Source organism: Nomia melanderi, chromosome 3 (genome assembly GCF_051020985.1).
Source record: "Nomia melanderi isolate GNS246 chromosome 3, iyNomMela1, whole genome shotgun sequence".
In the NCBI taxonomy this organism is placed as follows: Eukaryota; Metazoa; Arthropoda; class Insecta; order Hymenoptera; family Halictidae; genus Nomia; species Nomia melanderi.
The window spans coordinates 7,864,256-7,882,315 of NC_135001.1; the positions used below are offsets into that span (position 1 = coordinate 7,864,256).

General features: G+C 39.6%; 2 protein-coding genes across 16 annotated transcripts in view; one reads left to right on the forward strand and one right to left on the reverse strand.

Annotated features, from left to right (window-relative positions):
- The window catches only part of LOC116431473 (uncharacterized), a 60,054-nt gene that overhangs the window by 1,744 nt on the left and 40,250 nt on the right, over window positions 1-18,060 (forward strand). The window contains exons 2-4 of one of the 9 annotated variants that reach the window (XM_076365982.1): window positions 1,434-1,764; window positions 1,839-2,092; window positions 7,546-8,184. The exons of 1 other annotated variant lie outside the window; for it this stretch is intronic. The gene's annotated coding sequence lies outside the window, so the exon portion shown is untranslated. Of the gene's footprint in view, window positions 1-1,433; window positions 1,765-1,838; window positions 2,093-7,545; window positions 8,185-8,204; window positions 9,040-10,235; window positions 10,313-18,060 lie in introns of those variants that run through there. 7 more of the 9 variants (XM_076365983.1, XM_076365984.1, XM_031986982.2 and 4 more) reach the window with 7 other exon arrangements.
- Window positions 2,333-17,113, reverse strand: LOC116431522 (uncharacterized). Of its 7 annotated transcripts, XM_031987138.2 has the most exons (6): window positions 7,504-7,713; window positions 5,263-5,338; window positions 4,993-5,181; window positions 4,720-4,888; window positions 4,226-4,352; window positions 2,333-3,456 (listed from the first exon to the last, which is right to left on the reverse strand). In XM_031987138.2, exons 4-6 carry the CDS (start codon window positions 4,842-4,844, stop codon window positions 3,271-3,273), a joined length of 438 nt encoding a protein of 145 aa, XP_031842998.1. In that variant the 5' UTR covers window positions 4,845-4,888; window positions 4,993-5,181; window positions 5,263-5,338; window positions 7,504-7,713; the 3' UTR covers window positions 2,333-3,270. The 7 variants fall into 7 exon arrangements, with proteins under 7 accessions (XP_031842998.1, XP_031843023.1, XP_031843012.1 ...); XM_031987163.2 differs by lacking the exons at window positions 5,263-5,338; window positions 7,504-7,713 and adding an exon at window positions 7,805-7,929 and having other exon boundaries at window positions 4,993-5,101; XM_031987152.2 differs by lacking the exon at window positions 5,263-5,338 and having other exon boundaries at window positions 4,993-5,101.

An 18,060-nucleotide genomic window follows, 5' to 3' on the forward strand; every position in this document is an offset into this window, starting at 1 on the left:
CGTCGTTCCCGTCGGTTGCACTGGCAAATTTTACGATACCATTGCTTTTTTTCGATAACGATAAGCGACATGTTCTGTGTCGTTTCTACGGATCAAAAATATCTTTGAGAGTGAATCGCGGTTATGATGCAATAACGATCGTTCTTTCGTCTTGTTTTATAGATGAAATATCGGATAGTTAATTGATAGACATATCCAGAGGCATGTTGTTCGCCTTGAACGAGTTCCGGACCTTCCCTTCAAAAATATTATCCTTAAAAAGACAAAAAGGATAACACGTAAAAATGAACGGAGCAACAACGTACACGAGGTTTCGACGTTAATCTTTTGTCGCGTTTAGAAAGTGATCGGTTGAATTATTTAAGTCTTCCGCGGTTGGGCTATCAAGTTCCGCCAAAAATGGATCACGTTGCGGTTTACGCGTTTCAGCGTAACGAAAAATCGGTTGGAACTGTTTACAGGATAATGGAATTTTTACTGGTTGGTCTGTATAGTATAACGATTATTAAAAGAAAGAAATTTAACAACTACCAACGAAATTTCTATGGTGTTCCGTGGATCCGGGGGCACTTTTATCAGTGTAGCGGCTTTGACTCTGACCTGTATGAAGTGATCTATGAAAGTGTGAAATTGCATAAACATTCGCAGCCCACATAACACGACCACCATTCCTGTCGATGATACGAGGCGTAACAACAAGACGACGCGAAATGAAGTTATAGCGGGATTTAACGGAAGCTTCTTGCCCGAAGGAAGACATTACAACGGCTGGTGTAATCCCGAACTATCCTCCAGAGTCGTTACGATGATTGGTCGCTCTTCGAACGAACGTTTACGGTGATTTTGTTGACTCCCAATGAAAGACCGAGCTACCTTTCGAATTAATACCGGTCGCACAAAGAATGATTAGTATTAATTAAGTTCCTTTGCGCGGACGTCACTGAGACTATGTAAATCGCTGGCAAAGAACAAACAAAAGAAAAACAGAAAAACTGAAGTCGGATTAACGATTCGAACAATTCGATTCTGCTGGAGATTATACCGCGATGAAAATAACTAACCAGAAATATCTACGCGGATTAAGATTTTTATAGAATCGATCTTGATTAAGAAACTAATTTTCCTCGTCAGTGGCTTCACCGGAAACAAATTCAATTAATAATACCGTTGAATGCATTTGCAAGATATGTATTCAATTTTCACCCGTTAACACGGACGACTGTTATAATCGTCAGATTTTTGTTTACACACCGGCACGTGATTATAACAGTGATACATTTTTTAAACTAGCAAAAATCGTATTAAATATTTTTCAGAAGCATTGAATTTCCATTAAACATTTTATGCCGTTAAACGAATCTTTCGAAGAAAAAGTGTGTTTCCGTGATTGGTCTTGATAATGGTACCCGTTAATGGGTTAAATATTTAAATAGCTTGTCAACAGCTTCTCCAGGAAGAAAATGAATCAACGATGTTATTGAACGTGTTTATGAGATATATTTCACTCAACTTTATATGTATTTCGATATCGTGGAAGCCGACATCCGCGGTCCAGTTCAAAAACAATCAAACAAGTAGTCAGAGGTAAAACACACGCAGCAACATTCTCGACCCCCATGAGAAATTCCTAGGTGCACGGTTGGAAATCAAACTCAACTATCGTTGGACGTTGCATCAGCATCGGCGACTTTCGTCTTTCGACGAGCTGCAACGGTGCAACCAGTGTCCACCAACCGTAATCTTATCATAGTGTAACACAGGCTGGTGAGTAATAGCATTAGAAAGTTCGCGTAATTATCGGAAAAGAATATTGTTTAAATTGCATAAACATTCGACAGGGATAACCAGCGGCAGTGTTGTTGTACGCGTTTACCATCGACAACGAGCGTTATTCTTAACGATTCAGGCGGTAATGGCATCGGGCCATGCATACAAGGTGTTCCGTTCGAAACGAGCGAATTCAGCCGCGAATCGAGTTTATCTATACTTATTAATCACCAACGAGAATTGATATTTCTTAATTAACACGTTGACCGCCACGGCGCACACCGATGATCGTGGTTTCCGAATTACAAGAAAATAATGATTACTGGTAAGATAACTGACGTCGAATACAAATATTCAGTAGCGTGAATAATTAGATTGTCGTGTAACCTAAGAATTGTGATACTAAATAATTAATAATTCTTCTTTTCTCATTATTGCTAGGAAAAGAATGAGTGACATATAAAACGCTGTTCTTCGTGACAGTTAACGTGTTAAAAGATACTTTTGATTGACACGTCGAATATCGCGTTAGTCACGCGTGTCCGACAATAAGGTTCTTCTTTACACCTTATTGATTAACTACGCCCTGTATAAAGTTCGTTATATTATTACATTTTTTGTATTATTAATTTGTTATGTTGAGTGTAACAATTCTGGTGAGGGACAATGAAATTTTTGTTTGGCCACCGGTGACTGACAGTAAAGGATTTATTAGATTGTTATTTATTACTGTGTGTCGTTGTAGACATTGTAAACATTCGTTGATTGATTGGATAAGTTAGTTTACGCAGTGATTCGTTTCACTAATGCCAAGATAACCTCTAAGCATCTGCGATGATTGAATGAAACCAATAATTTATAAATTAATTACGGGACACCCTGTATATACAAGTTGTTCTGAAACATCGGACGTTTGATAAAGCATCTCGATTAAACGCATTAATTTCCGTAATGTCTGTTTCGAGATAGAAAGGCAGAATTCTTCTCGAATATGGGAAACGGTTATCGCAAGTGTTTCCGTTGGAAAAAAAAAGAACACCACTTTACTCGACGTTCGCTTATACGGTTGCAAGTAAATAGCTAAATTTTTGTCTTACGTAATTATTTATAATCTTTTATGGGGAGAGATTAGCAATAGCAACTTTATTTCTTTCTTTAAATCATTCAGTCGAAATACAAGTACTTCTATGCGTGTGTTACATGTACACGTTGTATAAAACCGTTTCAGTTTAAAACGAACAATCGTTTGTAAATGAAAGAGCTTTTAACAAATTTCTAAATACTACAGAAGAAGAAAAATGTAGATTGACATGTTGCTGTTTAATTAATGAAATTATTTCCTTGTAACTTATGATTTTAAGGACCAAACTTCAATGTCGCCAATACGTTAGCATTCGTCTTCAAAAGTTTCAAATAGTGCCGTAAAATCATCGTGTTTCACTATAATTTTGATAGGTGCACCCGAATTTGATACATGCTCTATGATCTACGTAAAGAAATTTATTACGTTTCCTTCGGTTCATTCTCTCCCTTTTCATCTCCCGTTTGAGTCGGAATAATTTCTTTCGTTTTAGGCTCTTTCGATTCCTCAGCTACTTTTTCGATCTTCGATTCCACCTTTCTTCTTGGCTTCTTGCTTTTCTTTGGTAGTTCTACGGTAGCTTCTCTGGACGACTTTTTTCTGATCACCTTTAACAGACAACGACACACCGGATCGGTGATTCAGGTTTTTCAGCTGTGACCGTTCTTTACTTCATGAAGAAGAGATTACAACTTTTCATCCATGGTAGCAGACTTCATTGATATTGCATTGCCATAAATGCAAGATGATCAGTGTGTATTGCCATAAACGCAAGGTGACCAGCGTGTATTGCCACTTTGTCGCTCATCGTTGTACTTGAATAGAATCAGTGTCAATAATTATTTATTACAACGCGATTACCTCGATTAGACTATTAATAATAGATGGAATATCGAGTTATTTTGATAAGGAATGTCCGACGGCAAACTTTATATTGTTAAAACCGAACAAAACGTAAACAAGTGCATGTACGATAGCTGAATTCCATAGTGTCGAAGAAGAAAAGTTATAATCTCTTTATTACTGAAGTGCATATAGAATTTTAATTGAATTGCGCAGCAATAGAAATGGCACTAACGGTCGAATAGCTTTTATTCATTAACACGAGTCGAATGTCTTTGTGGAAATGATATTTCTCTTACGATCGTGCAACTGGCGTGCCAGAGAAAAGATGTGCGGTGAATGGGGATCGTGGCAAGAGGTAAAACAATTTTCCGTATTTTTCCCGTTTTTAACGATCGATAATTTATTGTTATTTGCACGAGTCGTATTAGACTTTATGATCCGCGCGATAGCTAGTAGTGAACTCAATCGACATCCATAACGAATTCAAGCTCTGGGAGAGGATTGGAGGAATGAAAAAATCACGTTCCCTACCATACGCTGTAATAATTTCTTCGTAGTCGGCTTTCTATTGTGTCTTTTGTCCCATATTTCCTTCTCCTGCCACCAAATACGCTGGTATTCGTTCGTGATCAGCTGTTCTATGCAAGGCCGTTTCTCCCTGCACACGATTTCAAGCATATTAAATTTCTTGTTCATTTCACAACTTCATTTTTCATCTGTCCCGTGGCGTACTTTCTAAAAATAAACTAGGACCAATTGAAAATTCTGGCCGTACGTTTGCATTTGCAATTTAAATAAATAATTAATATGCATTAATCATTTGTACTAATACATTATCTACCTGCGGTAGAACGGTATGTTCGAGATTAATGATCATCGCATAAGGATTTCTTAATCGAACTTTCTATGGCTATTGTAATTACGTCACTCGATAGAGTGTTGCTGATTAATGTAAATAAATAAATGATTGACGAATAGAATAAATGAATAAGAAATTGGACAGAATAAAGAAATCGACTGATTACTTTTCGTAAGACGGGACGAAGACCTTCTGCGATGTGTACTGCGAAGATATGATGTTGTCCGGTGTCTTCAGAGGCACGGCGGCCGACCACTGTCTAACTTTCATCTCGGTCACGGGCGCGTTCATATTCGCCAGTCGAGTGATCTCGTCGAGCAATAAATGTCCAGGTTCTAAAACGTTCAAAGTTAACTCGAACTATTCCGACGGGAACGAATCAAAACGCCATAAAATGGCGGACCGTCCGACAGAGGGTTCAAATTCCGAATAGACTCACGTGAACGTTGACCCAGATCGAGGTAAAATTTTTATCGAATCCATTTCTTCGAGTGTTCATGCACGTATTCTCACATGATACACTTATTCCTTGTCTCATACAGGGTGACCTTAAAGGTAACACGCTACCAAGAAAATTGTGACGTTTCTTTCTGACAGCGACTCTGGTATACCATATGTAAACAAATTTCTGGCAGCAAATTCAGTACACTTGAAATAATAATAAAAGAAAATATTTTTGCTAATGGAAAATAAAAGGAAAAAAAATTACAAGTTACTTGGTACTGCATCTGCGCCAGCATTTTCGGAACATTTATCACTTAATACCTTTTTCGTTAACCCTAGAACTACCAAACATTCAAACTAATTTCTCGACATTCCTCTATAGAAACTTCTACCGTGCATCCATCAAGACTTCGATCGGTTTGCAATTCAGTTAGAATATATCTAAATCAGTTTTTTCAGTAATTTCTCAGAGAAGCATCTGTTATCTTCGCAATGATTCCAAACAGAAGAAACCAGGAATGAGACACTTTGACGTCTGGTAGCACCAGCGTTCTTCTCGCGGAACCACGAAGATCATCGTAAAAAACGCAATTGAAATATCTGCAATTTCGTTCTATTTCATTTTGTAATTTCACCGTGCAATTTCTAAGTAAGCAATTGTCGACAATTGTCGTAGACACAGGAACGAAACCTGCGGTCGACGATAGTTTGACGTGGCCATTAACGCGAAGGGTGGATGTAAGTATCTGGGTGAAACGGGAACCGACACAAAGTGATATTTGCCTGATAACCAGCCTGGAAAACGTTCTCGCATCGCGTTAATGGGTTTAGCACTGACCACGTGCCCCGGTTGAAGCAAATGTGGCCCACAAACCTTCCGCCGGCCGTTTACATCGTGATTAACGACGTCCATAAAGTAGAGCGTTACAAAAATTTCACTGCGAAAATTATGATTTTTCGATTCAAATTTCCGCCGGCACACCGCGCCTGAAAAACCCTCATTTCATCGGGCACGTGACATTTATTCGTTTAACACTCGAACGAATCCAGTCGGAACGATCATTGACGACCACTTAAGAATTAGCTTTACCCGTGATAACATCACCGACGAAAACATTAAAATCAGTTGTTTCTTTTTTAAAGCTGCAATAAACCTTTTTCAATACGACTTTTTGCGACATGTTCCACCACGTCCCGACGTGCCGTTTCTACGTTTTTGTTACCGGTTATTGCTGAAAATCAATAAAAAATCAAGGAAATGTTTCGGTAATTACGCAAATTTAGATATGATCCTTGCATGAGATATTCTTATCGGAAACAATCGGTTTTTCTCTTGGTCGCGAGCGTGGCCGTTACGATGATCGTTTGAATTTTCCGCCATACGTTTGTACGCGCGTATTGCGTCAATTAAATCGGTATTTATAGCTCCGGCACACTTATTTCTTCGACGTCGTTCAGCCGATCGAAATTGTAGCAGTCGGCGGGATCGCGATCCAGTTCTCGTTAGTTACGTCCAATTTTCATTAAAATTCTGCTAATTTAAAAGAGATTTATCTCTTCTGTTATTGTCAGGTTTCCCATCCACGCCGCGACGCGCGATCGGAATCCGTGGGATCGAAATCATCCGCGCGCGATACGATCTCATAAGATTCACCGAATTCTTTTTCTTCAAGTCGCGGCGTATACCTGTATACCGCGCACAAGCGGAAGCGGCTCGATCGTCGGCCGTTTAAATCGAACGATAAACCTCGGTGCGAAAAAATTCATCTACGCAGCATCGATTTTGCGGCGGAAGGTTAAAAAGCAGCAGGTTTTATCGAAGGCGCTCGTGTTTCCCGGAAATTCAACAATAGCGACACGACGATTCGAAACATCGGTCTTCTTCTAGCTCGATCACGTTGAATTTTAATTTCTCGTTAGAAATGAAAATCGAAAGGATCAAAAATCAGGAACGCTCGAAACTGTGTAACGTTACTCTTCACGTGCCAGAGATACAAAGACTAACTATCAAAATGCAACTTTTGATGCAACAGTAATTTCTCACTTGTAATCAAGTAGCTCAGCGTAATCGTGGTTTAATTACTATTTCTGAGCTCTGGAGAAGCGAAAGCTCTCGCGGAATGTTCTCTACCATGTTATTAACGATTAATAATTATTATAATATTAACAATAATATTAATAATAAGTATAAAATCAATATCGATTATAAAATGATGATAATATTAAATATAAAATAGTAATAAAATAATTCTAAAATAGCAACAATATCAATAACATCAACAATCAATATTAACATTGGTACTCGTAACAGTGATATTCAATTAATCCAAGAATATCCACAAAAGCTTGCCCCGAGAGCCCAGAAACAGAAGTCACACTATTATTCCTCGCCACTCGATCATCACCTGTAATTTACTCTAATCACCGCAGATTACCAACGACCGACGATCGTAAACAATTATTCGCGATCGGATCGACATTGGAATCGTATCTAATCAGATCACACCTTGAACACTAATGTACTAATTGAATTTGTTCCCTGTTGGAGCTGCAGAGACCAGACACCGCTGCGATCCGTCTAATGCCCGAAGTGGAAGCCAGGCCGCATGGAGGATCCTATCGATCGCGGCACCGCCATTTCTTCTAACGATTGCGATCGACGTGACCGCGTGGCGGCCGGTGGAATCGTGCGCCGCGATGGGAACCGTACAACACCGAGGAGGGAGTCGGGCACCGATATGGGAGGAGTTCCATCGAGTTCTCTCTCCGTTCAGAGACTGCATGGAGCAGAGGTGGTCTCTGCTCACCTGAGGATTTCAGGTGGCAGTCGCCCTGCTGAGTTGTTCAGCGACGGGTACCTCTCGTAAGCGGGACACCGACGACGGTCGTGATCCAGAGGATCCCGCGAGCTCTTAAGCCGAGTTCTCTTAACACTACTGCCACATACCTGACAACGCGCTCTAACATATATCACGCACGTCAGATAGATAGAGACAGGGATAGAAACAGAGATAGAGAGACAGACAGAGAGAGAGAGAGAGAAAGAGAAAGAGAAAGAGAAAGAGAAAGAGAAAGAAAGCGAAAGAGAGATAGGGATAGATAGGCACTACGATGCAGGATTTTTACAGTCGCCTTAAACACGGACAGTATACACGATCGGTCGACCGAGGTACACGCGTTTTTCACGGTTAGTTGAAACACAACACGTCATCGACCGTTTCCTTTGCTTATCTTAATCGATATTTCTCCGCCTATTCGAGAATTGGTCCTCGCATTTTTCGTAGTTCTTAGATTTTCCATGTTCCTTTCGTATGTTCCATACTTTGCATGCTTCTTTCGTAGTTTCTATATTTCTTTCATAGTTCTCGTGTTTTCCATATTTCTCCCATTGTCTCCATGTTTGCCATATTTTCTGTGTTTCTCTCATATTATTCATATTTTACGTGTTCAATTCGTATCGAAGCTGACCCTTTTGTCCAGCAGGCAAGCAGTTGTTAAAGGGAATAGGTTGATAAAGAATTCGTTTTGCTACTGTTATTTGTTACCGGTTCGCTAGAGGTCGATGGGTTAGTTTGATCGATGGTAGAAAGGATCAGAGATCAGCACGCCTGTTTCGCGAAGGTACCGATACGCGATGGTTAATAATCGTCTATGAGGCCGGGGCGCGCTGGTGAACGGCTTAACCGGAGAATCTCTTCGATCCTCGAGTGACTTCGTTGCACGATGTTTCTGAAACGAACCGCGGATTCTTCGCTCTCTTATCCGAAGTTCCGATCACGAAGTTCCTGTACAATGTTGATAATAGCCTTCAGTGTGGGAATCGCGGTTTACGAACAGCATCAGTGAACACCAGTGACGACTGATGGAAATAGTGACCGCGGATTATTCATTGTTGGACTATCGTTTCTCGAACGTTTCACTCGCTCGTATTTCGTTCAAAGTTCAAGCCACGTGTTCGGCGAAAGGGAAACATCGTTTTTGCAACAGTGACGGATTAAAAGTTCATTTCTCGCCGTGGATGATTCGATCAACCGCGAATAAAGTGTTTAACAAGTTGAATGCCACGATGGTGACCGATGATCCGAGTGATCAAATTATCAAATATCAAATCGTTCAGTGAAATTTGCTGCTTCGATTGTTACAGCGACAATATTTATAGATATATATAAAAATACACGTATGAAGCGTAGATTATGAATACTACATTAAACATCACGTTAAATTCGTGTGAAGGTTTCGAATGCAATCCAACAAACATAAATATCGTCCAATTCTTTCCAGTTGAAATGAAACATTATCTTTCCCTTGTCAACTTCGACGCTTTAAAGTAAACGTAGACATCAAAACGAGCGTGGAAACTCTTCTTTGTCCAGTGAATTACAAACAGTAGAACAGTTCTGCTGTGTTGCGAAAGAAAGTATAGCTAAACGTCATAGTTAAAAGCTAATATAACGAACTGAATATTATTGGATCTATAAAATGCGAGAAGATCGAGAAAGGAAACGCCACGGAATACTTTGAATTCGCAATTTCCGTTTCGTTAAGGTAATAATCGTTTTAATTGGGATTTTGGGATTCCGACGAATGCTTATCGGGCGTTCAACGTGGCGAAGGATGTTCGTATGCGATCGAGGGATCGACCGAGCGCTCGGCACGGTTCGCCAAAAGTAAAATTGGTCGAGTGGAGCTGGCCACGGGGCGGGACACACGACTGGTTCGTATCGGGCCGAAGGAAAGTGAACGTCACACGGGGGAGAGTGATGCATCGCGTGATCAGGAATCCTGATAAATGTCCGATGATCGGCCGTCGGTTCACGACGCGATTCCCCTCGGTTGCCTCGGCGTTCGAATTACAGGGGAGAACGTTAGTGTGAAAATGTCGGACGGTTCAGCAAAAATGGCTCGTGAAACGTAACTATAAAAGTAAAGTGCTGTTATTGATCAATCAATATATTGTACATAGCAGGCGTTCGTTCGATCTAATAAATATGTAGTAATATAATATCGTAGGATTGCATAATTAATCGTAAGAAATTTCGAACGACCGGGAACACGGAAGCAGTTGACGGTGAACAGGAAATAGAAAAAGAGAGGACGATGGCAGACGAAGATGTTCATGTAAATGTGTGTTATGTTCTGCTACGTCAATGTGACCGTGAATCAACATTAAACGAGACGCGCCGTATTGTGGAAAATTGATGTGAAAAGTAAGTTCAAAAGTAGCAAGTTTCTTGTTCGAGGCGAGATAACGAAGGAGGAAGGAAAAAAAGGAAGGTTTTCGTTCGCAGTAAACGCGGTTATCGAAGGACGACCAGGTATAAACTGATAATTCGATGAGCTTTATTTATGGCGCGGACGATTTGAACGCGACAGGGCAATAAATCATGCGATTATCGCGATAATCGGGATAGTTAATTACGAGGGACGAAAGATCGGCGGTCTAGAGTCGCCGATCAGTCGGCGGAAGGCTACGAATAGATTCCGTCGTAGGGAATCATGTTTCGGGGACGAGTATTCGGGATTTAGTTGACGCTTTGTCGTTTGAAGTTTTTGACGCGCTTTGACTTACACGGTAGTCGCCAGTGGCCAGCCTTTTTGAATTATGTTCTTGGAAACGATTACGAAGGGACTAATTAACTGGATAAGTAACTAGATTAATTAGATTGAGGCTAAACAAGATCGAGTTTAAACTGGAGATACTGGCTAATCTAGATAGTGACAAGACTAGGTAGTATTTTAGATAAAGACTGAAGTGGACTACAGGGTTGTACTAAATGGGAACTATACTAGATTGAGATTGAACAACATAGTTTAATAAATTAAAATAGAGGTTAAACTAGATGGAGGCAAGACTAGATATAGACTAAACTAAATCGAGACTAAGGTAGATCGAAACTTAGCTAAGTAGAAACTAAGCTAGATTGAAACTTAGTTAGATGGAAACTAAACTAAGTAGATGTTGAACTACAACTTGAGATTAAACAACTAGATAACAATATACATAAAATTAGAACTGTAATACCTAATAATGAACAATTGTCTTTAACTCTTTACGCTCCAAAAGTTTTCCACTAGAAATACTCAACATTTCCTCATGAGATATAAATGTCACTTTTTAAAACTAATTTAACGAGGAATCACATATAAATGAAAGAATAAAACTATTTTATTTATTTCACATATTGATGCATAATACAAAGTTTATTATGATATATTAAATTTTATTATTTTATATCTATTAAATCAAATGGGCACTGCGAGTGGCCATTAGAGAGTGAAAGGTTAATACCGTTTGTCCCACTTACGAAAATATAAATTATAACCATATGAAACGTTCAAAATTCTCGTGGCAGTCAGCGTGCGTTAACATCGCTTGATTTTCGCGGTTGTGCGTCGCTCGTGTGTATGTTCGATTGAAAAACTGTGCGCTCAGTGCATCCCAATGCATGCGTAAGGTTCATTTGCGCGTTTCAACGGTGATCTCATTGACGTTAAATTTATTGGAAAATGATCATGGCCGGAAACTTTCTAATTCGTTCAAATTATGCCAAGTCTATCTCTCGGTTTCCCCCCATTTTTCGACTGTAAAAATTGTTTAATTATTTAGAATGCAATGGCTGAGTTTCTTATAACGGACCACGCAGGCATTTTATGGTATTTTTATGAAAGCGGATTCTTCTTACATTTGATGAAATTATTGTTATGGCTCCCGATCATGATTCCGTTGTGCACGACAAGGATTTTTACCGTGCGCCGCGTTCGCCGGCTGACATTTATTCGTTAACGCGGAACCGATCGACAGGATTTATATCCTTAACGCGTCACATTAATTGGCGTGATTCATTATTAATCATTTTATTTACAGTCCTCTCTTTCTTCTCCCCTTTTGTTTTCATCGAAAACCGATTTGCGGGGCGCGGCCGTTAACGGAATGGAATGTTTTATTATCTGGCGTCCGTTAATTAGGCGATTAAGGAGCGTACAGAATTAATTAAGCAGTATTATGTTGTTAATGGTGATTTTTATAGAATCGCAGGAATTCGAACTGGTTTGGATAAGGCTTGGTATCCCGCGAAGCGAAAGAAAAAATTGTAGGTCGGTTGAAATCGAAAGAGCGAAACCGAACGGTGCCGGTTGTAATTAAAATTTCAAAAGTGTTTACGTTGAAAGAGAATCCGATGAAAGTCAAAATTATTCGAGTTCCGATCTAATTGATATTTGAAAAAAAATCTGTCCGGTGTATTTTAAGACACGGACCTGGCCGGTCGTCGGTTGCAATCTGGAGATCTAATCGAATTCAATTTAGCTCAGTCCTCTTTAATCTCGGATCCGATCTGTCACAACACGAACCCAAACAAAGCTCAATAGAATTTAGATCCTATTCGAAATAAATCGAACCTAACCCTGACCTGATCTACCATAACCCAGGCCTAACCTAGATACAATTTAATCTCTGCGAGTAACTGTTACTCTGTTCTCCTCCGAATCCGATTAGATCGGAGGTGCAATTAAATTTAATTAATTCATCGCGCGCGCACGCGTACGCTTGACTCAGAAATTTATTGAACAAAATTCGTGTTATTGTCCTCGATCAACACGCGAATCCTTTCTTAACGTTTATGATTCTTTCTATTAACCACCGCCGGTGGCCGGATCTGTTGTGACTCGGATCTTTAAACACTTCACTTCAACTTCTCGTTCGTTTGCATTCAACTCGTGTTCTCGGTTGATTATGTCGGATTAAGTAGTGAGACGGATGGATCTCGTGGAAATAGTCTGAAAGAAATGTTTAACGTAATCAACCAGTGACTATTCGAATGGTCCATAATATCAGTTTACTTTATTTACTTTATAAATTTACCGCGTATCGAGTTGTTCCACGAATAACGTGGCTCTCTAATACCTCTATTTTCAAAAATTAAAATAAATAACATACTTTTCAATCGAAAATATATTCTTCGTTGATCACAATGCGCTTCCAGTTCTCTGGTAGATTTTCAACGGTCCTCTTTCAATATTCGGCGCGTGCGATGGAGATTATTTATGGGATGACTAGATGAATCGATGAGTTCATTTTATATTGCGCAATGTTTACGTCGTAAATTTCGAAATGCCCAACGGAATTTATATGTTCGAAGATCGCGATGGCGAGCTCGGATTCTCGGTGAAAAATGGACCCTGACGGAGCCGCACAGGGGTCAAGCTTGGTATTCGCTGATCAACGACCATGACCATGACCCAGATAATTAAAATCCACGCGACGCGATGCGGATCACGCCTAAACGAAATGAAACTTGGCCTGACCAGGCTTAACCGTCGTTCGCATCGCTTCAGGTTGAGTCAGTGCGCGCGTCGGTACCGTAATCGGCGAACGACGGGTAATTAAGGTCGTGTCGTGAGAATCGGGAGAAGAATGGGCCCGATCGATCGCGGAACAGTTAGCGCTTATATGTACTCCCGATGCAAAACGGAATCTCATTTGCCCTCGCATCTTTATTCACGACGCTGAATTACCATTCCGGTAATAGACAGATTTGTTTTACGCCAATCCGATCTCGAGCCGATAAAACTAAATTGCGGACGATCCAGGTAACCATAACCGTTTGAATATTTCGCGTTTATAATGATTTATTCTTACGTAGTTATAATCTTTAGGAGAAAAGTGCTTCTGTGACGCGTATTATGTGTTTCTCGGTTGAAGGAGAAGTTGAAGGGACACGCGTGGAAAAGATAATTAGTGGAAATAATGATTGAAAAAATTAGAAAATGCCCCATCGCACTTTTAAATGAAGGGTAAAGAAAAGTTTCGCTACGTTCACTTGGACTTTATTGACTTGCGCGATGAGTATTTTGTTCGAAAAGTATCATTGTCCTTTAGTTTGTTCATTTGCAATTTTTGTTAGTGCATTATGGTGTGAATGATTATTTCCAATATTGATTAGTGCATCGCAACGTAAATTCTATATGGGAAAGTAAAATGGCAAGACTTTTGGTTATCTGAATAGTTAGATGTCGCAGACTAATGCGTGCCTTATTTGGTCTCGTTTTGGAAATCGAGCCACCTCTATACCGCTGCCTGTTCACTTGTATTCCTACCGGTACTTGGAAGACACAACAGAAACGGGAAGCTCAATGTCGGTCACCGTTGGAGAACGCAGTGGTGAATGCGTTAACCTTTAGAAGGTCGACATTTTTATAAAAATAGCTGTTCAATTTTTCCAAATGTTTCGCCTACATATACAAGCCCAAATGGGGCTTTGATCCTCTAAAGGTCAGCACGCTGACTACCACTAATCTCTTGAATCTTCTATATTCTACCATTTGTTTCTTCATAGCAAAGGCAAACTACATAATCATCAATTATATATCATGTATGAATCTCTCAAAAGCCAATGTGGTTAAGTCGATTCTTTGATATATTCTAATTTTTGTCAATTTCAATGAAATAAATAATGTTCTTTTTAGTTATCAAAGGTTTAACATATGTTTCCTAGGTCAGAAAGCCCTTGTTTTATAGCCTCTAATTATATTGCCTCATAATTTCACTAGCCAAAATGTTCTCAATTCTTTTTTCTGGACTTAACCGCATTGGTTTTTAAGCGATTGACATCACAGTCCTATTCCTCACTGTCTAATAATTTCCATTTCCAGACAGATTTTGTCATCGATCGTTCCATTGCATATAATCGTTTCCAAGCAACTCACATTCGACAGTCAACTGGTTAATGTCCGTTAACCCCTTGCACTATGATTTATTTCTTAACTATGATCGATACAACTACTTTGTCGTTAATAACTTATTAAGAAAAGAAGAAATTTTTATGTTTACTCCAAATATTAACGATTGATAATAGAAAAGTAACATTCAATTTATATTTAAAAAAAAATATATGACATGACTCCCAAAATTCAGTTTAAAATTTTCGTCACGAGTCTGACACGGTATTATAGGTCAAGGGGTTAAAGGAAGCGTTCGGAACTGCCACCGTTGGCTCGAACGCGTCTCTAATCGGTACTGTCGCACGGTTGAGTTCGTTTTCGCGAATGAACTCAAAAACGTGTGAACATTCCTGCGTTCAGTCGTAAAAATGTACTGCTGGCCGTGTATATACCTAAGCATCCCGCCGTGTCTAACGGGTGAACGGAGGGGCCGTTACGCAGCAGGCAGAAGGGGTACCAATAATTTCGTCGAATCGCCGAATAAAATTATCCGTACGGTAATTAACTCTATTATGGCTCACTGGCCGCCAGCATGTCTTTGCTTCGTGAACCGCATCGCCACACCTCGATCTCTTCGCTCATCGCGACTCGGACTTAAACATCATTAAATTCGGAACAACAGTTAGGTGATCTGTGTTGCCTCCTTAAGGCCTCCGCACATTATGACACTCGTTACCCATACACGCATCGAAGCCGAAGCTTCGACTTGCATCCGATGCAGGAAACAGATGGCCGACTCGCATCCTTTTGCTTCTTAACCCCTCACTCAACAATTTATTTCGAATTAAACGTTCTTGATTACGCTGTTTAACTGTTCGCTCTCTAACATGTTTCCACTAGAAATACTTAACATTTTCTGATAAGATATAGGTATACGACACTGTTTAAAACGAAGTTAACGAGACACCGCAGATAGATAACACGTTTGCTAGCAGCGTCACATATTTGTGACGACCGTAATCCTATTTTTTACGTAATGAAAAGGAAATTAATCGTATATATATTGTTATTATAAATTATAAAGTACGACATTGTATTTAGGAACTCAATGACTCGTTTCAGTTTCATTTTTCTAATACTTTGTTTAGAAGATTTATTCAATTGAAGAAAATATTTAATTGATACATTACATACAGTTTAATACGTTTACGCCGGCGCATACCATCAGTGGTTCGCACTTGGATGTTCCGGGCGGCGTGTACCACCGGTGGCTCATAGTAAGATATCACATTAGACGGTGTGTACCAGTGGTGACTCACATTTTCAATGTCACATTAAACGGTGTGTGTCAAATATGTGGTTCGTCAAATGGTTTGGTAATTAGAAAACATTGTCATATTCATGAAAATTAATTTACTTATTGATAACTTCGATATTTTCATCAATCTTGAGAACTCAGCCGTCAAATGGGAAAAAGTGTAAATTACAGCGCCGGTGTGAACGTGTTAATATTAAATTTTATACTTCGTAATTTTGCTGTATTGAACCAAATGGCGACTGAGAAGTGTCTATCGAGTGCAAAGGGTTAATTTTATCATAACCCTGTGGATAGGATTATTTGAAAGAAAATTTAAGTATCGCAGGTTCGATGAAATTTCTTTATGAAAATCAGAGAATTATTTTAGTTACGATACATCATGTTTATAAAGTAACTTGTGAAATGCAGTCTCGAATTGAGAGCACGTACCTTTACGGTCGTGCTACCTTGAATCAAGCGGTGACCGAGAATCACATCCCTCGCAAAGTATTAATTTTGTATTTCTTGCTATGATCAGAAATCCGATTATGACCTGGCTTTAATACAGGAATCAGAATTCCAAGACGTATCCTTTTACTTTTGAATTTTCTATTTCCCGCGATGATTATAAATCCTATTATTAAAACTAACAGTCGGCACCAATGCAACCTGTACCCGTTGCAGAAATGAGAGATCTGAGTCACATGCGTTTGCCTTTTTATTTCGATCTCTCGCAATCATCGTAAATCCCATTATTGGAATCAACTATCAGTAGCAATGTAACCTTATCCGATGCAGCGACCGGGTACCCAAGATCAGACCTTTTGCTGTTCAATTTTATATTTCTTGCAACGATCATAAATTGCATTATTAAAACTAACTGTCGGCATCGACGCAGCCTGCACCCGATATACAGGAATCAGAATCCTAAGCCACATCCTCTCGCGTCTTAACCTCTTATTTCTTTCGATTATCATAAATCCCGCGATCGAAACTGGTACGTCTCGAGGCACGTCTGTATCACACCATAAATTGAAAAGCGATCCACGAAACATGACGTCGATGTGGATAGATAGGTACTTACTTACCAGCGATGCGCAGGTGCCTTCAGCATCGATCTCCTCTCATCGCATCGCGCGCATTTCACCGTATTTTTTCCCGATCTCGCCGCAGGAACGGTTAGCGGAGCGTTATGAAGCGATTAGAATAATTAGCGATCGGGGGGAGAGAGAGAATGCAAACATTGTGGTCGATTCCGAGAATCGCGCGGACGTAAGCGCATTAGTTCCGCTCTGCAAATGGCACAAGGCAACATTGTTACCCTGGCAATAATTGGGTAGAACAGCTCAGGTTACCGGAACCGAGCGAAATCGTTCTCATTTAATGAAAGAACATCTACGTGGAACTTTGAATGTGTTCGGACTTTTATCTTTCGATTCTTTGCTCGTGTACTCGGTTCTCTCAATGATCGACTCCGGGAAATCCATTTTGCGAATGGCACAGAGCAACGTCGTCACTTTCGAAGGGAATCGTTTCGATTCGATAAACAGAGACCTGGAAATTCGAATTTCGATCTTTCTTGTAGCCTTTTAGTCGTATGCTTTGTATGATCCGAGAATCTAAATTATTGAGTCCATGGACAACTGAACAATCTAGAGAAATCTCTTTGAAAATGTTCAAAGAATGTTTGAAACATCGTAATAGCACATAATGAATACATATTTTATATTCTTTTATTAAATTTCCATTTTGACAGTTTGCGAACACTTTGTGTATAGGACACAATAAAGGAAGTCAGTAAAATTAACACATATGGAGGTGTACTAAAATAAGTGTTTGCAAGCTACAAACATTTCATAGGAAAGAGTTAACCCTTAGGGGACGACAATTCTTTAACCCTTTGCACTCGGGAGGTGACTTCCAGTCACCAGTTGATTTGACGCAGTAAAACTATAAAATCTGATATTTAATGTTGAACTTTCTATAATGCCTCGGAACGTGAAACATTGGAATAGCTTTTTTCCTCAAAGTACTTCTGATTTCTGTTCAAGTTTCAAAGAATATCGTCTTTGTCTCGTCAAACAATGTGAAATATTTCTAGTGAGA

What these genes read in the sequence shown, in the direction of transcription:
- LOC116431522 (XM_031987181.2), bottom strand. Translation starts at nt 4,844, where the DNA reads ATGAACGCGCCCGTGACCGAGATGAAAGTTAGACAGTGGTCGGCCGCC. An exon ending in TTCGTCCCGTCTTACGAAAA is followed by an intron (nt 4,353 to 4,719) that starts GTAATCAGTCGA and finishes AATCGTGTGCAG; the next exon opens with GGAGAAACGGCCTTGCATAG. An exon ending in AGAAATTATTACAGCGTATG is followed by an intron (nt 3,457 to 4,225) that starts GTAGGGAACGTG and finishes TGTCTGTTAAAG; the next exon opens with GTGATCAGAAAAAAGTCGTC.